Below are 22,880 nucleotides of genomic sequence, written 5' to 3'. Positions count from 1 at the left end.
ACACCTGGAGGCAGGAGCTGATGCAGAGGCCATGCAGGGATGCTACTCACGGGGTTGCCCCACGTGGCTTCATCAGTCTGCTTCGTTACAGAACGCAGCACTACCAGCCCAGGGATGGTGTTGCCTACGAGGCCCGTGTCCTCCCCCATCAGTTACCAATTAAGAAAACGTCCTGCAGGCTTTCCAACAGCCCAGTCTTAGGCAGGCATTTTCTTGATTGAGGTTCCTTCCTCCCAGATGACGTTAGCTTAGGTCAAGTCGGTGTGAAACTAGCCAGAACAGCCCATACCACATCTATCTGTTCACAGAGATGTCATAGGGATGACTAAGGGGCTTTGTTGTTCGCTTGTTTCTCAGCATTGGGGATTGAACCTCCCGCTTCAGCTTCCCAATTCTGGGTTTATAGGATTAGATTACCACATTTCTGTTCATTTCCTGTAGAAGGGAGGTTGGTTTAATGCTAACGACTGGTCCTCAAGATCTGGTTACTGCCCATCCTTGTTTGTAAACCTGCCCAAAACATTATACCTGATTGGTTCATTAAAAGGTCTATACCTGGGCAGGACAGAATGGGAGAGGCATGGCTAAGGTTCCCGGGCTTTTAAACACAGAAGAGTCATGAGAATCATGGGAGACAGATGGTTAGGAGAGGAAGAAGGATGCCATGATGGGTTAGAGTGGAGAAGAAATCATGTGGGCGAGGAGGAAGGACTTCAATAATGGTGTGAAAAGGCCCAGATGAAGAATACAAGCAAGAACCCTGGGATTATGGATGGAAGGTAGCCCAGTTGAGGAGGATTAAGGTAGATGAGGGCTGGGAGATGGATGGTGAGGATATTGAGACATAATAAATGAAATATCTGCCCAGCCCAAAGTAAATAAATCAATTATAAAATCTAATGGGTGTCTGTGTCTTATTTGTGATAGCGGGTTAAATAATACTGCTGTGATAATCATAGGGCAAATAATAATAAACGATATACAGCCCAACACCTTTTTTTGTGATTTACTGCAACGATTTCCTTTTAAGTTGATTGTCTCAGGCATTTTGTAGTTTCTGCTGTGTCAGTGTTATGAAGATAAGAACACGTGTCCTAGGGAGCTCTCCAAGGTCTTTACCTGAACTAGGGAGAGGAGAGGATACACCTGCCAGTGGGCTGGATGCCTGGTGAGCACATTAGTGCTGGCCACCTGCCAGTTTTCCTGCCTCTGTGCTCACTGCTGCAAGGCTCACCCTGACTCCAGGGCCCCAATTCCCTATCTCCCCCGGATGCTCATGGTAGGGTTCCCTGACACCCAGAACCCAAGGCTAGTGGGGAAATGAGACTCATCGGCTCTGCTGGTTCCTTGTTCCACCTGCCCCTGGGCTAGGTGGATGTGAGGCCTCACATCCAGTGAAGGGCCTCAAGGCTGTCTTCTGTCTCTTGTGAGGAGTGAACTATGTGGAGGAGGCTGCAGGCGGAAGCAACTGAAAGCCAAGCCTGTGGTCTTCCAAAACTGAGGCGTGCTGTTCCGCTGTGAGCAGCCAGGAAGGTGGCTCTTGAGGCCATTAGCAACATTGTCCTGTAATGGGACTTTTTTCCTCAGCAGAGGCTAGAGTGTACATTACTTCTAAAGAGTGGGCAAAGGAGGGCTCAGCACTGGTGGCCTGGAGGTCAAAGGCTCTGTCTCTGCCTCCTTTAGAAGCCTGAGGAGGGTGGGATGCAGATCTGGCTCCAGGGATGGCCTGTCCAGAGATGTCTGTTCACTGGCTGGATGGACATCATAGCCCTGGAGTCAGGAAGGTGCCCTCCCTGCATCAGACCTGGCCCTCGGGAGAGGATTTTCAAGAGGCACAGCTCTGGGCAGCAAAGACAGCTGGCACTTGGCTGATGAAGCCCCAGTCATGAGTTTGAGGGCTTGGTAAGGGGCATGGGCTGTGTGTGATGCAGATCTCCTTGGTTTCAGAGTCAGGAGGTCCCAGGTTTCATTCTGTGTCCATGAGAGGGTCAGCTGGGACTGTGGTAAAAGAGAAGTTTAATGACACGTCAGGAGCACAAATCAAATATCCTGTAACTCAGCAGTGTTCTTATGTGGAAGGGTAGAGGCACAGGAGACTCATTCACTGCCATGTGCTGGTAATGGAAGACAATCGAAACATTAGAAGTGGACAAAACTCACATAGTTGGTCCATGCAATGGACTATCCAAAAGAATGAGGCAGCTGCAGGCTCTCATGGCTGCAGAATGACCTTCTATGACGTTGATGAGTAGAAAACAGAGGTTGCCAATAGTGTGTAGTGTCTGCCCTTTGTGTTAAAAGAAGTGAAAGCAAACTGCTATATGCATAACTTACATACAGAGATGGGTGGGACCCAGACCCTCTACACATAAGGAACAGGTGTGCAGCAGAGTCATCATGCATCCCCTCGAGATGGGAGGAAGGGAGGAAGGACTAGCTCTGACTTTGTTCCCTGCTGTTAGATCCCTTCCTCCTGGCTGGGCTGCCTTGTGTGGCCTCAGTGAGAGAGGATGCGCTTGGTTCTACTTTGACCTGAGGGCCCAGGGTTGGTACCCCCTAGGGTCCTCACCTTCTCTGAGAAGAAGGAGAGAGGAGTGGGGGGAGTGGGCCTGGGGGCGGCACTGGGAGGAGGAGCTGGGATCAGGCTGTAAAGTGATTAAATAAAATATAGAATAAACATGTATAGAGAAATCGACAAGAGACTGACAACAGGTTGCCCCTGAGGTTGATAGGGTGTTGGGGTATGAGGGTGTGAAGATGTATTTTCAGTGTAGACTCCTGTAGAATTTGAACTTGTAGAAAATGTGTGTATTTTAAATGAATTTAAGGCGAATCACCCACATTTATAAGCAGTGTGGTGGGGAATCCTGCTGTCTCCGAGCCTCAACTGTAGAGTCGAGAAGGATGGTGTGAGTGAGTTGTGGATGTGGTGAAGGATGTGGTGATGCTCAGTGATCATGTATAAGATGCTATGGGCATTCCAGGACGGGAGCACAGCCCAGGCTAGACAGCGCTGTGGTCTGAAAGACCGTGACGCCTCAAAGGCGAGGAGGTTTTCCTCATCTTGGTTCTCTGCGCCGCAGGTGGAATGGGGCCCAGCGAGCTTGGCCAGCTCCCGGGAGCAGCCAGGCCACACTGTCCACCAGAGGGCACTGGGTGCATGGCTTTTCTTCTTCCTGGAACTTCCTCTTACATTGTCCTGCTGTGACATTTGCCAGTAAATATTTTGCTTTATTGGTCCCTATTAGGCCTGGAGGTCCTTGTCACCACAGAGAGAGCTGCAGAACCGAAGGGTCGTGGCTCAGTGGATGAGAGCTGCTTAGCAAGCTTTGGGGTTCCTTCAGCGGCCCTGTGGGAATGAGGAAAACGCTACATGCAGAACTAGCATAGCAACCGTGGGAGCTGATGGGTAGCAGGTGTGTCCAACAGGGTGAGGGCTGGATCACCTCTCTATCCTAGCGCACAGCACAGATGCCTGTGTGCATGTGTGCGTGTGTGTATGTGTGCATGTGTGCATGTGTGTATGTGTGCGTGTGTGCATGTGTGCGTGTGTGCATGTGTGCATGTGTGTATGTGTGCATGTGTGCATGTGTGTATGTGTGCGTGTGTGTATGTGTGCATGTGTGCATGTGTGCGTGTGTGCATGTGTGCATGTGTGCATGTGTGCATGTGTGTATGTGTGCATGTGTGCATGTGTGCATGTGTGCATGTGTGTATGTGTGCGTGTGTGTATGTGTGCATGTGTGCGTGTGTGCATGTGTGCATGTGTGCGTGTGTGCGTGTGTGCATGTGTGTATGTGTGCGTGTGTGCATGTGTGCATGTGTGCGTGTGTGCGTGTGTGCATGTGTGCATGTGTGCGTGTGTGGCTGCTGCTGCAGCAATTGTACCTGTGTGTGCTTGTGCACACGCCTGGCTGTGGTGGCAGTCAGCTTGCCTCTGCCGGAAGGGAAGAGTGACTCACGCGGGAGGGCATGAAGCTGCCCAGGTCTCTCTGTGCTGAGTGGTCGGGCTGAAGCACCCAGACCTCACATCTCCCCCATCGCGCCCTGGACTGCTGTCTCCAGCTCATCCTGTTTCTCCCTCTCCCATCATTTAACTACTTCTCCATGAGTGGGAGAAGGAAGACCTCCCTGAGAGAATCCCGCAGGCTTACTGCTCTCCCAGCTCTTCCTGTGGGCTGTGTCCCCCATCCGCTCTGGCATTCACAGCCTTAGCAGGTTCTGTCCCCTCACAGCAGACAGACAGGGTGGCAGGGAGAGCTACACACGTTTTCTTTCTGCAGCTCCTGCAGGACGGTATCAAGGGGGTCAGTGCATGCTTCTGTTTCAGATCCAGCCTGCAAGCAGGAACTACAGCGAGGGCTGCGAGCTCTGAGGGCAGATGCAGTCTGTCCACGCATGCCCGGCTTTTGAGGGTGCTTCTTAGATGGGGAGGGTGCTGGGAGTCCCTGAGTTCTGTCTTTTGCTGCTGGCTGTGGACGCGCGCAGTAACTTGCACTCAGAGATACATCCACTCCCACTGCTGGGCCAGGCAGTCTGCACACACGAACTTGGAGTGCCCACCCCGCTGTGCAGCACGCTTGTTTCACACATGAAGAGGCTGGCGAATAGAACGGCTGAGTCATTCATCTAAAGATACACAGCAGTAGGCAGCAGAGCTGGGGCCTGAACTTGGAAACTGGATTCAAATAGCGATTTGAAGCCAGTTCATGCAGATTCCTAGCTCTTCTTCCAGGTGCCCAGATAGGAGAGGTCCCCAGGAGGAAGCGGCCAGATTTCAAGGCAGACAGGACAGGCATCTGGTTTCCAGGCTTCTTGCAGACTGGACAAGGCAGGCCCAGGATCAATGTTCAACAGAAATGTTAAAAGCGAAAGCACTTTGATAGTGTCTGTGAGTCGCAGTGGGGTTGGGCCACTTCTGGGCCACATCTGGCAGGGTGGAGCCTCTCCTGCCAAGGAGGCAAAGTCGAGTGTACTATCTCCTTTTCCCATGAGTCACAGGAGCAGGGTGGGGGGAGAACAGCCTGTGCAGACTGGAGGTGCACGTGTGTATTCGGTGTGTGTGGGTGCTGACTGTGTGTGTGTGAGTGATACGGTATGGCGTTGTCTGGGTGTGTGCTGTGTTGTGATGTGGGTGTAACTGGACTGTTGTGGTGTAATGTGTGCATGCTATGTTGTGATGTGTGTGCATTTGAGGTGGTGTGGTGTATGTTGTGTGAGCCTGTGGGCTGGTGTGGTATGATGTGTGTGTGTGTGTGTGTGTGTGTGTGTGTGTGTGTGGTCTCTCTGCTGAGGCTGGGTCATCCCCACACAGCTGGTGGGAGTGGTGTGAAGTAGCAGCCAGCATTCGGCACTCTCCCCTGCTCCTTTCAGTGCAGTTTTGCAGGCAGGCCTCAAAGGCTGGCTCACTGGCTTCCTGCAGGCCCTCTGGTGAACCGGCCTTTGAGCGTAGGCCGGAGTCAGCAGCTCAAAGGGCCTGAAGCGGCTTGTCAGTGCGCACCTGCAGGCAGTGCGCGGCCCTTGTCCGAGGCTCTGAGCAGAGTGAGCCACAGGTGGCGTGCCAGCTGAGAGGTGCCGTGAAGGCGGCTCTGCCCAGGGACTGGGGATCTTACAGAGGTGAGGAGGACTGCGGGGAGGGGCCTGGCTCCGAGACCCTGACGATAGCCCTGCACGGTACGGTAGCCAGGTTCTCAGCTGGCCACGACACACCTCATCCCGTGGTGTCACGGTACATCCCCCCAGGCCCCGGGGGCCTTCAGAAGGCAGCGAGCCACTTTGTCTCTTTAACAGGACAATGTCCACAGTAGCAGGGATGGGCCCCAGCCGGACAGGGACCCTGGGCCCTTGTCCCCTTTGGGCACGCTTGTGCTCTCTGCTGGGAGGAAGTGTCAGTGCCCCTCAACTCCAAGTCCCTTCCTGGACAAAGTGGGGCTGTACTTCCTGAGTCCCTTAGCGCTAGTTATGGCCTCAGATGATTTTGATGCCTGAAATGTGAGCAGAAGATGCTCTTCTGTGGAAGAAAATCTTTCTCTTCCCCGCCACATAAATGGCGGTACTCTCACTGACGGCAGCTATGACTGCTCAGGTCCCAGCTGTCGTGTAAGGACAGACATGTTGCCCAAAGAGAGAGACAAACCTTTGTGGTTTTAAGCCGCTAATGTATCCACTGATGGAGAGGAGTCTAACTTCAGGGCAGATGTATGGACTCAGGCTGGGGGAACTCCAATTAATGCTTCGTCCAAGTAGCATGTGCTGTGCCTGACAGGCAAGGAATTCACCAGAGTCCTCGGGCTAGGAGAGAAGGCTCAGCGGTTAAGCAACCAGTGTTGCTCTTCCAAAGGTCCCGAGTTCAATTCCCAGCAACCACATGGGGGGCTCATAACTGTCTATCATGGGATCTGGTGCCCTCTTGTGGTGTGCAGGCACACATGCAGGCAGAACAGTGTATACATAACTAAACACATCTTAAACAACCCAGCGACCTTGTGGTGGGCACCGCAAGCTCTTTGCAAACTGGCAGGAAGAGAAGGCTGAGGAGTAAGCACGCAGAGAGTCCAGTGTTTACTCTGCCGGCCCTGGGGGCGCTGGAGGCATGGTGCGGGGCACGAACTCGTTCTTCATTCTCAAACAGAACCGCAAATGGCTCCTCTTCCCGGGCCACACCTATGGAGGCTGTAGAAACAAGTCCTTTCACAGATCATGTCGGGAAAGAGAAATCACTCCCCTACGGCAGCGGTTCTCAACCCCCTAATGTTGCAGCCATTTACTACACGTTGTGGTGACCCCAACCATAAAGTTATGTCACTGCTACTTCAGAACTGTAATTCTGCTATTGTTGTGAATCGTAGTGTAAATATCTTATCCATGGGATATCTCATCGGTGATGCCTGTGAAAGGGTTATTAGACCCTGAAGGGGTTGAGAACCGCTGCTGCCCTAAAGGGTGCCTGGCTCTCGCGTGTGCTGCTTATTGGAATCACTTGGAAGCCCAAGCCCCTACCCCATCCGTGTTCCAGAACAATTAAGCCGGAACCCCTGGGGACAGCGACCAAGCAGCAGCAATGGTCACATCCTCCAGTGAGTCTTGGGAGCAGCTAGGTAGAGCCCACAGCTGTGTGGCTTCCCTCCATCAGCTTGGGATGTGTTTGACCAAATGCCCCCGAGGGAGGAACCTTGCCATGTTTCTGGTGTCTGACTGCAATGGCAGATGAAAAGGCTTGGAGAAGAGGGGAGGCTGGGAGACTCATCAAAGCATCTTTGTACCCAGTGCTCCTGACCAGTGCTCCTGGGATGTTCCCAGGGCTTCGGACAGCCTGCCATAGTCCCTTCCTGAAGAATTTGGGACAGACATACCTGTATCTGAGCTCTGAGGCTTCCAGGATTTTTAGCAAGTTGCTTAGTGGCTATGAGGTTGTTTTTCCATCTGCCAAGTAGAGGCCATCAAATGTCTGCCACTTATTCTCTGGAGCTATTTCTGTGTGCCCGGTTTCTTGAAATTGAGTGATCAGTTACTCATTTGAAATCTGCTATTTCTGGTGTAGGCACTGTTATTACAAACTCCCTTCTTTTTGTTATAACTTTAAAAATCAGCCTATAATGTATCAGATACCATAATGAACATTTTAACAAAGCATACTTTTGTGGCTCTGCTCCCTTCTCTTCCCTGTAGCTCTCCCTATTCTGTTGTGTCTCACATGTCCTGTACTTCAACATCAGCTAATATCACCCTAGATTTTCTCTTAGAGCAGCTTTTCTTGGATCCGGTAAGTTTTGGTGTGATATATCTCCATTTTCATAAAACAATTTACATTTCTGTCTTAATTTCTTCTTGGTGCAACGATTGTCCAGGTTGTGACATAATTTTAAGTTTTAAAAATCTGTCGGGGCTTGTTTTGAGGATTAATGTGTGACATACGCTGCAGCATGTCCCGAGTGCCGTTGAGGAGCATACGGACTCTGTAGGCACTGTAGAACAGTGTGCAGATGACTGTGTGGTCCATTTGGTCTAGACAGTTCAAGTCTGCTTGTCTTCCGCTCACTTTCTGTCTGTGTGGCTTGTACGATGCTGAAAGTATGATGTTAGGTCATTGGATATTACTTATTCCTTCTTTCGTGTGTGTTAACATTCCCTACCCATGTAGATCTAATATTAGGTCATTAGGGAGACATACATTTACGGTGGCATTTCCTCTTGTTAAATCAACTCATTTATTGCCAGTTACTGGCCTTCCTGTGTCTCTCCTTCCTCTTCGTCTTCTTCTTTTTATGGAAACGGTCTTTAATGAAGGTTGTGTGAGAGGCTTCGACCCCTGCATCTCCTCAATCGTTTCTTTCTTGCCTTTGCCCTCCTCCTTTTCTGCTTGTTGAGACTTTCTTGGCGGTCTTCTCCAGTGTTAGCCTGATGATAACCACCACCTTGCCCACATGGACGGTGTGTCATTAGCCTTTTCTTTCTGTACTCGCTCAATGCAGATGACAAACTTCTTCCTGGACACCTGGACCGCTTTGCCAATCTGCTGGCCTTTGCAGTGTCCTCGGACAACCTGAACTCCATCACCCTTTAGAACACACTTCCGTCTCAGCCCTTTGGAAAGAATGGACAACATGATCTTCCCCCAACAGTGAGACAGTGCTTTGAAATGCTGCTTGCGGTTCTTGCTTCGGTCAGAAGTCAGAAGGGACCGAACTTCATTTTGGTGGCTGAGATCAGCGATGGCCGCGAAAGGAACGTGCCCTTGTGTCTTCTTATGCTTTTGACTTAATTTCTAATTCATCTGACACAACAGGGCTACGCTACTCTGGCCGTTTGAGCACTCTGTCTATGCAGTCTTTTCTCGCACCTCCACTTCCGTGAGTGTGCCCCCAGTGAAGCTAGTTTCTCATAGGCAGCATGTGCTTTGTTCAGCTTTCTTATAAATTTTTTATTTTAATTTTATTTCTATGCCTGTGTCAGTGTGCCGTTGTGTATGAGAGTTCAGTTAGTGCACAGAAGAGGGTGCCCGATTCCCTGGAGTGCTGGTCTTTTGCGAGAGCTGTGGGTGCGCTTAACAGCAGGGTCATCTCCACAGCGCCTCTATTTTACTCTTTTCCTTTCCCTGCAGTGGATGTTGGAAAGCCCATCTCTGCGTTCACTAGTTCTTGTTTTATTTATTTTGTTATTATTTCCTTTTGGTGTGTTTTTAACTTTTCTGCTCAGGGATTTCTATTTAATTATTTTACAGTTATTTTCAAGTCTTGAGTTTCTCTGGTCAGAGGGCCAAATTCTTTCTCTGGCCTTTCTTGAAGCTCAGGGAATTCCCTTAAGACAGCTGGTTTAGATTCTTTAAGCATTGCATGTATTATTGCTTTATGGTTGGTTTCTGGACTCTTATTTTACCTCATTTCCCTGCATTATTCTTCTTTTTCTTCTTCTTCTTCTTCTTCTCTCTCTCTCTCTCTCTCTCTCTCTCTCTCTCTCTCTCTCTCTCTCTCTCTCTGTGTGTGTGTGTGTGTGTGTGTGCAGATGCCCACTGAGGCCAGACATGTTGGAAGTGCTTGGAGCTGGAAGAACTTGTGGGGCCCCTGAGGTAAGTGCTGGAAACTGAACTTGAATGTAAGCCATCTCTAGCTCCTCCCTGGACTGTTTTTTTTTTTTTTTTTTTTTTTACAAGGCATATCTGTTAAGTCCTGGTTGTCCTGGAATTCAATATTAGTCCAGTCCAGACTGCCTTCAAACCCACCTCTGCCTCTAAATGCTGGGATTAAAGGCTCACCCCTGCTTGCTGGTGTATGATGTTTGATGTACAGCAAACGGCCCTGTTCACTCCTGATTTCATAATTTGGGCTTGCCTGTGGCTTTCCCTCAGGGATTTTAACTGGGGTGTTTATTTTTCATCAGAGCCCGTGGTTACTTCTGCTGTTTGATCTCCAGGCAGAACCTGCAGCACAGGCTTGTTACAAGCCTGTGGTCGCCATGTTGTCACTATTTCACTAGAAGGGGAACCTCAAAATCAAGTCTGCTGCAAATCCATGTTTGGTTGTGTGTTTCAGTGAGTGGATCTGGGTCTTGGTGGGTCCAGATGGCTCGTCCTAGTCTCTGGCCTGTAGTCGGGTGTCGTGGAATTCTGCCTAGCTTTTCAGCCCCTGGTGAAGGTTCTACGGGGTGCTGAGTTTCACCACACTTGTGCTGTACACTGCGTTTATTTTTCTGTTGTACCTGCTAGTGAGGAGGTGGAGTCTGCCTCTGTTCCAAGACTGAGGGGCAGTAATGGAGGCAGACCCAGGGCTGCTATTGACACAGGTCTGGAGGTTTGGTTGGGTTTTGGCTCTGCTTTTCAAGTACAAGGCCTGGGCTTTCCTTTTCTCTCCCTCTCAGGTGGGAGGAGTCTCCACACTGTGCTGCAAGGAGTTTGAGGAGGAAAAATTAGGGCACCTCCTTCCTGCCTGCCTCTTCAGTGTGTGCTTCATTTTTATGCTAAATCCAGGTTTGGTACCTTCTCATCTGATTCCCTTCAGTCTTCTGTGAGAGCTTGTGCTCCAATAGCTGTTCAAATAGGTGTTTCTGTGAGATGGAGGTTCTTACTCAGTCACCACCCCTTAACTATGGTCCCTGCTCTCAGTACTTGGGGTGTTAGTCTCTTCCAAGGAATGGAATCTTCTCTCTGTGGCAAGCGAGGAGAGACCAGAGCAGAGCTCTGTCCATGGTTCCATCTGGGCTGGAAGGTCATGTGGTACACCATACTCTGGAGGACTTGGGTAGCAGTCCATTGTCTTTACCCTCTGATAGACTCCTAGACTCATGTCATTCAAGCACCCTGGGCGGTAGGGGTGGGGCGTTCTGAGCATCCCAGGTTCTTTCCTGTGGGGCACTGTAACTCTGAACTTCTCCTATGGGCCCACAAGAACCATGGTGCTGATGTCCTCTCTTTCCAGCTGGTCCCATCCCCTCTTCAGGATGTCGTCTGTACAGGGGAGTCTTTGAAGCCCAGACCTAGTGCTGCACCCCGAAATCTTTGTGTTTTGAAGAGCAGGTTGAACTGGAACACCTCAGAGGCAGACCGGAGTGACTGGACTGAACTGCAGGTGAACGAGGGCCTGATGTCTGGATTTTAGCAGAGCCGTGCAGGGTGGGTTAGGAGATGGTGCTGTCCCAGTCTCAGCACAGGCTGAAAGGAGGTGCTTGGCTCTGCCCTCTTCACCCAGGGGTTGGCTTGGTGCATTTAGCAATGGGTAGAGGAAGATCTGTGATAGGCGTCTCTATTCTCTTACCCACACGTGTGGCTCCACACACTCCTCCCACACTCAGGGAGTACAGGAAAGGGATGTTAAATATCTCTGTATTGATTTGATGTTTGCTTGAAGTCCCACCAGTTCTGTTGAGGGACCAAGTCTCTGCACTGCTCTTAAGAGAGTAAAATTTCAAAACAAAAAACACCAAAACAAACAAACAAAAAAAACCCCAAACACCAAAGTGCAATAGTATTTAAAAAACTTGTTCTCTGAGTCAAATACAAACAGAAAAAATATCTTTTTATGTATAAAGCTCAAGCTTTATAAAGTTGCCAAAATGTTTCCTGGCTATTTTTTTCTTTTTTAAGTTGAAGTGGGAGACACTTGAGAGCTTAAAATGTTCCGTAGAGGAAATTCTCAGACATTGAATCCCTGGGTTGAAAACATAGAGGAGTCGGTGTCTGTGGACAGAAGCCACATGGCCAAGGCTGGCCGGAGGGCAGGACTGGCCAGGGTGGAGCCAGGAAGGCACGCTGAGCAACTCATTTGTTCCAGGAGAGCCTTCCGCCACGGTGACGTCTCCCAGTTTTCCTAGCCTACGGTTCCCGCCTCACAGTCAGACACACACTGCCCCTCATTCTCAGCCCACAAAGTCTGCACCCAGGCACGGGAATGAAGAAAGAGTTTGGAGGTGCCTTGGGAACAATGCTCTAACAACAGTCTTGTTTCCAAAGACTTCTATTTCAGCTGTGACACACCCATAGGCCCACTTCCCTTTTCCCACCTATTTTGTTTTCAGCTTTTAGAAATGACTAATGGTCCAATTGGTCATCATTCTTGGGCCCATTTCCAGGTAACCCTGAGAGTGGCTTCTGCACTGAGGGCGTTGTTGGCCTGGCTTACTGTCTGTCGTATTGGCACCAGTGCTCCGCCATCTATCTCCTCCCATTGGTTGACCTCAGAGCCCACCAAAGCACAACAGGGTAATTTTATAGGAATCTGATTAATTTTGTCTGCTTGATCTCACAAAATATGGCAGGGGCCAGTGTAAGTCTAATTTCTGTTATACTTCACAAGAGTTAGATTATGTTAAATGGAAAAAGCCAACCAGCAATCACGAGTGGAGTCCACAGATGACATGAGAAGCACAGAACAGATGAGGGGAGCTCAGAGGCTGAGGCCCTCGTGGAAGAGGTGGGCTCAAGTGTCAAGACATGTTGACCGAAATAGAAAGCAGAGAGCATGAGGAGGTCTGTTGTCTTAGGTCACCGTTTCTCTTCCCACTGTTGTGATAAAACACTCCAATAACAGCAATTTCAGGGAGAAAGGGCCAAGCTCACTTTGTAGTTTGAAGATTACAGTCCATCCCAATAGGGGACTCAGAGGGGCACAGCTCCAGGGAGCTGGTCACGTGACCAGAAACGAGAGCAAAGAATGTCTGTGTGCTGGGGCTCAACTCCCTCCTTCTACTGTCCCAGATAAGGAATGGTCCCGCCCACAGTGGGCAAAACTTCCCCTCTCAGTCAGCAGAGGTAACCTCTCACAGGCGTGATTCTGGATTCTGTTCACAGCAGCCTTAACGTCTGTGAGGCACCATCTGCAGGTCTGCGGTGTGCCAGAACTGTCTGTGGGAAAGTGTTCTTCTGTGGGTGACAGACCAATGGATTTTTCTAAGTGTGTAGATTTCCCCCAGTCAATGCCTATGAGTCCATAACTCTCCTTTTAGATTCTTGAATCTACCTGTGGCCTCTTCCATAACATTATGATACAAATGTGACAGTTATTCTCGTTTTTCTCTCTCTCTATGTAGCCCTAGCTGGTGCTGAGCTCACTATGTAGACCAGGTTGATCTTGAAGTCCAGAGAGCCATCTGCTTCTGCCTCTTGAGTGCTGGTATTAAAGGTGTGATTCACCACTCTCAGCAGTGTGTGTGTGTGTGTGTGTGTGTGTGTGTGTGTGTGTGTGTGTTTGGAAGGCAACTTGCAGAATAGCTTCTCTTCTGCCATATCCTTCCCCCAGGAAAAAGTCAGGCTGTCAGATTTGGTGCAAGCTCCTTTATACACTGAGCCATCTCACTGACCCAATTTCTTTTCTTCTTTTTTTTTTTCCTTTTGAACAGGGTGTCTCTGTGTAGCCCTGGCTGTCCTGGAACTCACTCTGTAGATCAAGGTGGCCTCCATATCACACATCTGCCTCCTGAGTGCTGGGATTAAAGGCATGCACCACCGCTATCTGGCCCAATTTCTTTTTTAATAAGTGGAATTACATTTCTTTATGAAAAGGCTGAAGCCAGATCTCAATCTCGTCTGCTTCTCCAGCCATACACTTTAACCAACACAACACTTAGTTTATCACAGACTATATGTCATCACAGGGGAATTAGAAGTATTAAAATGGGGCTTAAAACATGTGTAGGTGAAGTCCCAAGCCTCCAGGGAGGCATTTTCTTTATGCCATGATAAAGTGCAAAATGTGTCAAAGGCAACCAAGAGTGGGAAGAAGCTGTTGACCCTACAGTAGTTCGCATTCCCCGGGGCAGAGCACTCGGTGAATATTCTAGACAGATCACACTGCATACCTTTTGCCAATTCTTTCTCCAACCTGTGCCAGAGAGGAGCCTGTGGCTAATGATGGGCAACACGTGGTGTGGCCAGCTGAGCAGAGTTAGCCAGTGAGGTCACGCCGGTTCTTCACTGAGGGCTGGTTTCTGAGACTTGAGTCTTTTTTGTTTTTAAATAATTAATTGTGTTTACAAAAAGAGGGGGTAAAAAGACACATGCACACAGCAGTGTTACAAAACCTTGTATTAATCATTTCCCTTCACTCTCAATATAACCATATGAAATATAGCCATGATTCTTAATTCCGTGGGAGGAAATGAATAATAAATACATTGTAGCAAGTTTAGACCACAAGGGTGTTGTCACTGGTAACAACATTTGAAAACTGTACACTTGCAAAGAACAGCATGTTCAAACATTAGTGTATCTGCATCAGTAGAGCTTTTACATGTAACAAACATGCTCTTTCCATGTATGACAAATTTAAAAAATATGCATTGCTTGGCAACATGAACTAGGCAAAAATATTTCTTTGTTCACTAACTTTATACAAGAAAACAGGACAAAAGGCATGCATGTACAATACAGATGCTTGCACAGGGCATGCAACGAAAGAAAGCTCTTTGAAAGTCAGCTTATGTTAGGCATAAATACGTGAGGGCTATCGATTAATAAGGGAGGAAGTCTTCGTTCACCATTACTAACATTCCTGCTTTCTTCTTGCTCCTCCCAGAGGGATCACATTCACCTTTAAGTCAAGATAAAGGATTAAAAAAAAAAAAAGTCACTTTGCAAACATCTCTGATGAGTTGTAAAAAAGAAAAGAGAAAAGGAAAAAAGAAACAGAAAACAAACAGAAAAACAAACTGAACACTGGTGTTATCACAGCCCCGTGAGCATGTATCCTTCTTCAGGTTCTGTTTGTGAGAGGCACACCTGAGCACCCTGGGCAGGTGCTTCCCCACTCAGGGTAGAGAGGAAAGGCCCCTCACAGAACCCGCTTTCTCCTCTCCCTAGCTCAGCCCTCATCCCAGGCTCTGGGGTACACAGATCTACAAACCTTTCACCAGCACTAGCTACAAGAGGCACAGAAGAAGGAAAGACCCGGAGGAGACTCCCATTCTGTAAAAGGCAGCCAGCGACACCTCAAAAGAAACTCTGGTTTCCTTCAGTGTCGCCTCAGAAGAATGGGAGGTGGGGCCCAGCTGCACCTCTCCTCCTGGGTACCAGAAAGATGCCTTCAGTTCAACCCAGGATGAGAGCTTGGTGCAAACAGCAGCCCTTGGCAGGCAGACCCAGTGGCATCTGCTTTGCTTGCTGGATTTGTGTTTTAAACAAGTCAAACTCAAAAGCATATGTGTGTGTGGGGTGGGGGTGGGGGACAAACAACACAAAAGAAACCGTCAGCAGCAACGTATTGTGTCTCGTACACAGTTTGTGTGTTTCTTCCTACTGTTTCCTCGTAAGAAAACGCTATGAGTAAAAAGCACCAATAAAACGTCACCCACGATACTGTAGACCAGCGCTGCGCCTCAGACAGTCCAGAAGACACGCTGCTTAAGTCAGAGCGAGGGGTCACCTACGCGGGGAAATAGATTTTACCCTCAAAGTTTCAAACCTTTTCTATTTAATAGAAAACAGCTGCGTGGGGTGGGGTGGGGGTGGTCAACAGGTAAATACAAAAAAAAGGCACTGCAGCTTATTCCTAAAGGTGTGGCCTCACAGCCTCCGGCATGCAACTGTTTGGTTCTTTTTTATAAATAAAGTTTCTCTGCTTTAGGATTTTTAAATTGAGCTGTTTACCTGCAGTCAACACAGGACTCCAAATAAGGTGGGGAAAGGCTCTTAAAAATCATAAGAACGCAACTTAAAGAAAAAAACAAAAAACACTAACATAGCAAACCACAACTAAGTAGATAAATCTATACAGTCAATGAAAAATAAGCTTTTCTTTTTTTTTTCTTTAAAAAAAGAATTATGTTGTTACTACTAACAGACTTTATCATGGTCACCAGCCATAGCGAGTTAATAAGTAACATATCCAAAATAATATCTCTAATAATCAGATAACCATTGCTTCTATAGTCAATGGAGGAATAAATAGAAATTCAGATTTGCAAATATACTCTATGGTCTTCTTCCTCTTAGAAGATTCATGCGTGTGTGATTGTGTTCACATTCCCGTTTCTGAGCACCCGTGTCTTTAAGGACACGCGGCGCGTTTTGTGTAGCAGACTCGAGTCCCTTCTCCTTCCCACACGGCGAGGAATCCCATCGCTCCTCTCTGCTAACCTCCTCAGCGTCCTCCAAACACATCCTCAGACCCTCTGGCCTTACCTTGGCCTTCGACATTTTAACCTCTCCTGCCTCACGTGTGATCCTTCATCCCAGCTCCTTCCCCAACACTGAGCTTGTTTGGAAAAGGGACACGAGGGATGAATGTTAATGGCACTTGGTTAAAACAAACAAACAAACAACTTTTTAGTAACTAAACATGCTGCCTCTTTCTGTACATGAATTTGCATCTCCCAGACCTGGTCACCCGAGTGAGAAGTGGCCTGAATCTGTTGTGATGTGGGGCCCAGTGCAACCCAAGCCCTCTGTGCTCGCTAAAAGCTCCATCTGTCTGCTTCAGGTGCCCTTAGCCTTTTAGTCTGTAAAAGGACTTCAAAATCTTTGTTGCAGCGTCCAGGGCTGGGCTAGGTGTACATTTGTAATCTTGACAGGCAAAGTTGTGTGGATTTTTATTAAGGCCTTTGCACTTCATAACAATCATAGGCAAGGTAGAGTCATTGGCAGGGCATGGTCTAGAGTTCACGTTTTTTGTCTGTTTTGTTTTTTAGAGACACCAGTCTCACCCATTTAATAAACAGGACAGGCCTTACATTATCTCCCAGATCATGCCTCTGGCTAAGCATCAGACCATCTCATTTACACAACTAATTTTCCAGGGCAGCACACAGTTCCTTTTTGTTTCCCTCTAATATCCTCCACTGCATCACATTCTTCTTTGTTGCCCTGGAGAAGCAGATGCCGTGCCCTGTGATGTCACAGCTAAGCTCACACCGTGTAACATGCATGTGAGTGTATTTTCTCCTCCCCGAGTATGGCTGGATAAATCATCCCACCGCACAGCAAACCTCTGACTCCCATGTGTGGAAAGAGCCACCATTTTGATCATGAGTTTAACCTTTCCTGCTTCTGCTTGCACTGCCCCCTTGCCCCCTTGCATGGTGGAACCAGACCACCAGGATCTACTGCTTCTCTGCATGCTCTCTGCCACACTACCGCTTGGCCTTCTTCTTCAGCAAAGACTGAGTGACAGTGGATTCATTTCCCAGACCTGGGCTCTTGCAAAGTCTTTTGGCAAATGTTCTGAGTGTCAGGCCTCATGCAAAGGAGAAACATCTACCCATGTCTTTCCTTCTCTAGAAGGCCTTGTACCTACATGTATGTGTGTGGAGTAAGAACAGGGTTGGTAGGCTGGAGCCTGTGGGGAGCATGGGAAGCAAGACAGGCCTTGTGTGGGATGCAAATCCAGCCCAGAAAGAGGCTGCACAATTTATCATCTCTGGGTGACCCATGAGCATATCCATAACTGATCACACGGCGCCACCATCTTTGTGTCCCTGCCTAGTGCTGTGTTCATCTCAGCCACATCCTTACCCTTCAAATCCATCCACACACTCCTCCCACCTCATGGGGGAAGATGGCAACTGGAGACCTATTTGGCTGCATCCATCTTCCCGAGAAGCAGAGCTTGGCAGCCATTTTAAAAGACAACCCTGCTACTGTTATAAAAATAGATGAGACAAAATGAATCCATAACAATAAGTCTTTTACAAAAACCATAGTATGAAGAGAAGTTCTATCCAAACCCTACACATTATGTACCCTTTAAAGTTCTTATGTAAACAATACACAAAAATCAAAGTTTATCTGAAAGTTTGCTGGAGGGAATTTCTTCCTCTTGCCCTTGTTGCCATATGGCCCTCTCTTGTGGCTGTTTCAAGCAGGGCCTCAGGGAAATCCAGCCAGGGGAGACACAAACAGGCCAGCCACCATCTTGCTCTGGTTGCTATGTCCTCCGTCTTCTGCAGCCTGACTGTGAAGCCAGACTTTCCAGAAGGCTCCCCAGGGCAGGGCTCTACGTCCCTCCTGTGCGTCTTTTGCGCATCTCTTCTAGCCATACTCTTCCCCACTCCATTTCCACCCAGGAAGCCACTAGCAGCCCTCCACCCCCTCCCAGCCCCACATCGCCCCAAGATCCCCCTCCCCACCCTGCATACCGTCCCATCCCATGACAGAAACAAATGACAACATAAGCAACCCCAGGTCTACTGATATGTTTGCAAGGATGACCTACGCTCTCACAAAATCAAAATGGGTGAGGGACCAGGGGAAAGAGGCTGCAAAGTGTCTTGGAAGATCTATGCAACCCTGAAGATGGCTGACACCGGGCCCGCAGCAGTCGATTTCACGGCCAGCGCGGTCACTCTCATCTTCAGTTTCTAGATTGTGGAGGTCCGGTCAACCCCGTCTGTGAAGGGAAGCCACAAAAAACAAGATGAACAAAACCAGTGCAGGTTAGCTCTCCAGCAATGCCGGTACCTTGAGCATCCTGGTCTCTGAAGTGAAGGCTTCATCCACACATTCACTGGCTCCCTTGTCTGCCTACCTGTCCACTCGCTCATTTATCCATCCACCCACCCACTCCACTCACTTACCTACCCATCCACTCACTCACTGACATTATCACCCATCTAACGTCTTGAGAGTAGCTGCTCTTTTTGTTTGTTTCTAACAGGAACCATATTAAACCTGGCATCTAAGATGTAACTGTCCTTATCTCCCAAGTGATCACATTTTAGATTTTACACTACAGACACATATATCAACAGCGATGTCCAGAGTGACGGCGGCTCTACCAGGAGTGTTTCCAGAAAGAAGGAACACGAACGGATGAATGTATAAGTCAGCGTTGGAAGTCAAGAATGGTTTCATAGACAAAAATGATTTGTCAGTGGTGCTGGTAGGAGTGTGCTAAGTAAGGAGGATTCAGGAGAGGATGATGGGAAGAGACTAGGGGACAAGAGAAGTGGAATGATGAATTATTATCAAATGCAGGGGCTGGTGCTAGAGCCTAGGGTGTAGGATGAGTGGAAAGACAGAGAAGGGCTTTAATAAGAAATGCAAATTCAACTGTGGTGCTCACACCCATTTCTTTGGAATTATTTCTCTCTTACTGCAAATCCTTGGTGAAAGGCCAAAGACCTCTTCCTGCCCACACTGGGCAGCCAGGGGAATAGATACAGCTGATCAAAGTCTCTGCTTTACGAACAGAAGTAAGGACAGGAAAAGCAAAGGCAGATGCTGTGGCTGTCTGGTGTTGAAAGTTTGGGATGGTGGAAGGTTAATTACCCCTGCCTCCTTGACTGAGTTAGAGAATTGGTCAGGATGAAAGGGTGTGTCTGTGGGAGGGACATGTCCTTCAGAGACTAGAGGCTATGAGTGAGCCAGAGCTGCCGACAGATGCCTGGCTCTCCTCTGCTACCTGTTTTCACAAGGGTTCTAGCACAGCCCCCCGCAGCACACCTGACCATCAGAGGACCTTGGATGGGTACTGGAGGAACCAACCACGGCAGAACAATGCTATCACTTTAGATTGGCTCCTGTCACATTGTCAGATGGGTAAGATGAAGTGCAAGGGTGGAGGCGGAGAGGCAGTGAAGAGGCCTCCGTGCTGGTGCATGTTGGAGCTGATGGGGCTTCACACTGCAGACAGAGGCGGGCATGGATTGATTATCAGAGAGTAGAAAAGATGACATCCAGCTCCTTCTGGATGAGGGCAGGGGAGAGCTGGCTGCAGAGCACCTCGGCTTTGCCAAGCTCTAGAGAGGCTAGCCAGTGTGGCCAGCCCAGTTCCCACCATGGCCAGCTAGGCCTAGGGGAGGGAGCATCTCTAGCTACCCTGCAAGACTCAGGGGCAAGATAGAAGTGTGTGAGCATCCCAGGAAAGCTGGGACCTAGGTGACATGGAAAGGCAGCGAGCCCACTGCAGGGGTGTCCTGGCTTCCTTGCAGGTAATTGGCATGGCTGGAACTTGGAGGAGATAGTTTTTTAATTGAAATTTTTATTGAGATAATTATAGGTTCACATGCATTTTTAAGAAATGTGGCAAGATCATATGGGTACCTTTGTCAGGTCCTATAATGGTGACAATTGCAAAGGTGTGACAGGATATTACAGTCTTATTTAGATTTCCCAAATTTTATCTGATCTCTCTCTCTTCTCTCCCTCCCCCCCCCTCTCCACTCTCTCCATGTACATGGAAGAATGGCAATATAAGGAGAGATTTTTAAGAAGGTAACAGTGGTCCTGCCAGTTTGGGGTGTAAGAGTATCAGCTAGCCTAGGTGTGACCTTCTAATCAATAACTGACTTTCTGTGGTGTAAACTCACAGTCTGAGGGGAACGGGAGTGTGTGTATGGGTCCCTCTGTGATGGGGATATCTGTAGACATCTGTAGACATCTCCAGACGCAGGTTACACTTTTGCTTGGCTCTCTGGCCCACACATGAATGCTAAACCTTCATAGTTGTGAAAGGGAGGAGCTAGGAGTGTAAAAATCTCAAGGAGCTCAGCTCCAAGGCACATTAACATTGCATCTCAGCCATGTGCTATGTTTTGCGAGGAAAGCCAGACTTCCATTTTCAGTTGTGAAAGCTGTCTGCTGACAACTTCAGGGGGCGCCACACACACACGCAGGAACCGTAGGTTTTATGGTTAGCACTGCAGTGAGTACCGTCCTAGTGCCTTGAGAAAATAATTTGCATAGAGTCTCTGCATCAGTGACAGTGGGGCTGGCAAGGCTTAGGGGATGGTGAGTTGAGAAGGGAGCGGGAAGGGAGTGTGAGCCCTGAGAAAGGGCTGTGTACTCAGACTCTGACAGTGGGGCTTTCTTCTGTAGCCCCCAGACCCGGAAGAGGCTTGGGGGCTCATCTTTCCTCAACACCTCAGGCCACACACCATGGACAAAACACAGAAGGCCTGATGAAAGATTCACAATCCTCCCACCTGGGTATCCTTTTGGGTTTTGTTGCAGGGGCCTCAGGGAAGGAAAAGATGGGAAAGGAAGGCTAAGAGAAAAGGGGTTTAGACAAGCACCAGGAGGGAAGCAGTTGCCAAGGAAACAGAAGAGCAGAGACATCAGAAGCACCTAAAAAGTTGGCACTGTGGTGGCCACAGTGGATGGTCATCTGGGATACAGATGACTTGGTGACAGCCCCCCCCCCCGACATCCTTGAGTCACAGCATAGAAAAACTACTCTTTTCTGTTCTTCCTTCCTTTGCATACTTTTTATTTGTGTGTGTGTGTGTGTGTGTGTGCATATGTGCACAGGTGCATGTGTCCATGTGTGTGCAGACAGAGGTCAGCGTCAGGTGTCTTCCTTAGTTATTCTGTCCTATGTTTTTAAGACAGTCTCTACTGAGCCTGGAGGTCACTTATTTGACTAGACTGGCTACTGGGATAACTCCAGAGGTCTGTCTGTCTCCACTTCCCTAGTGCTGGGGTCACAGGCACATGCTACCTTACGTGGCTTTTTGTGTGGATTCTGAGCATCTAAACTGAGGTCCACATTCTCATGTGACAAGCACTTTGTGCTTTGGGCTGTTTCCCCACCCCAGAGGAATTGCTACTATGCTTTCCTCTCGCCGTTCGTTTTGCTATAAAATGACTTAATTTGTTGGCATGATATCCTAACAAGGTTATCTTCCCTGGCACATGGAAAAGGCTGGGCCCGCAGTGACACTGCCATAGCTTGAGGCCACAGTGCTCCTGTACTGTGCTGGGCCAAGCCACCCTCAACTTGTTACATTCTCTGCCCCTGAAACTGCTTAGGAGACTACAGGAGGTGTAATGCAAAAACAAAACAAACAAACAAAAAAAACACAGCAACAAAAAAGGCTTAGGAGATTAACAAGGTGAAAACCCATGAGTTCCAAGAGGTACTCTGTGAAAATAGAAGAACCAGCTTTAAAAAAAGTCTGCTCAATGAAAACTTCCCCTGAATAAAGACTATCTGGCATTTTCTCTACTAATGACAATAATGGCAGTACTTAACTGTCTGATAAGAGCTTCCAAAAGGCCAGTTATCTGAGGTCCGTCAGGCCTGCAGGGGAAGGCCAGCTCTCCTTGCCGACTCTCCCTGGCAGCCTGGTGGCTGAGGGGCAGCAGCACCCTGGGCTGTAGAGCTCCTACCAGGGATGCCTTCAGGTTCCTCCATGCTGTGTTTATGGGCACTTCTGTCACTGGATGGCTACACCATAGTTTGCTGATCCTTATTTGGGTGGTCTCCCATTATTTACCAAGGGGCTGCTAACACGGCAAAGAGGAGGAGCTGGGGACAGCTCCCAGAGATGCAGTGAGGCATCTAGCACCAGTGTGACCAGAGAGATGGAGCCTCAGTTTGCAAATGGCTCCCTGGATCTTCTCTGTTTGGTCTGAAGCCCTGTAGAGTCATGATAACCCTAGGGCCCTTGAGCTGCCTCCTGACAGACAGGTAATTAGCTGGGGGAGTGCCAATCCTCCTTTCTGTCCCATGCAGACCATTTATTTCCTGTTCGGGTTTCCGATAAGACTGCATTTCAAACAATCCTTAGCATACAGAGATTAAACACATAGACACCACAAGTGGAGGGTCCTGGGGACAAAGCTTTCAGGAGCAGTGGCTGCCATCAGCATCTCCATTCACTGCTGCCTGAGGACGCTCAGCTTGGGCCCTAGGTGTAGCAATGGCTCAGATCTCAGGTGGTCCATCTGCCAGGCAGAGGGGCACATCCAGACAGAGGAGGGCTTTTGGAAAGGCTCACGGCAGCCTCATGATAGTCCCCACTATCAGGAGGAGGGGGAGGACAGGAATGGGTGGTCAGGAGGGAAGACACCTCGACTCTTCTGCCCCTGCCAATTCTCCACAAATGTGCAAGTCTGAAAAGAGACCTCTCAGTGTGGCCCAGGAGGGCACTGAAGTTCCCAGGACAGGCATAACAGGACTGCAGGCCAGACTGATGAGAGTAGGGGCCATCTGACTTAGGGGGCATGATTCTGACTC

General features: G+C 48.8%; 1 protein-coding gene across 4 annotated transcripts in view; it reads right to left on the bottom strand.

Moving 5' to 3' along the window:
- Positions 1-13,996: 13,996 nt before the first annotated feature.
- The window catches only part of Samd4a (sterile alpha motif domain containing 4A), a 206,481-nt gene continuing 197,597 nt past the window's right edge, over positions 13,997-22,880 (bottom strand). For all 4 annotated transcript variants that reach the window (XM_021641253.2, XM_021641254.2, XM_060390684.1 and 1 more), the window contains one exon: positions 13,997-18,308. In XM_021641253.2, coding sequence (XP_021496928.1) covers positions 18,280-18,308 — 29 coding nt within the window. In that variant the 3' untranslated portion in view covers positions 13,997-18,279. The remainder of the gene's footprint in view (positions 18,309-22,880) is intronic.

The sequence above is a fragment of the Meriones unguiculatus genome, chromosome 9 (genome assembly GCF_030254825.1).
Source record: "Meriones unguiculatus strain TT.TT164.6M chromosome 9, Bangor_MerUng_6.1, whole genome shotgun sequence".
NCBI classification, from domain to species: Eukaryota; Metazoa; Chordata; class Mammalia; order Rodentia; family Muridae; genus Meriones; species Meriones unguiculatus.
Note: the sequence above shows the minus strand (reverse complement) of the source record. Positions and strands in the feature narration are given on the sequence as shown.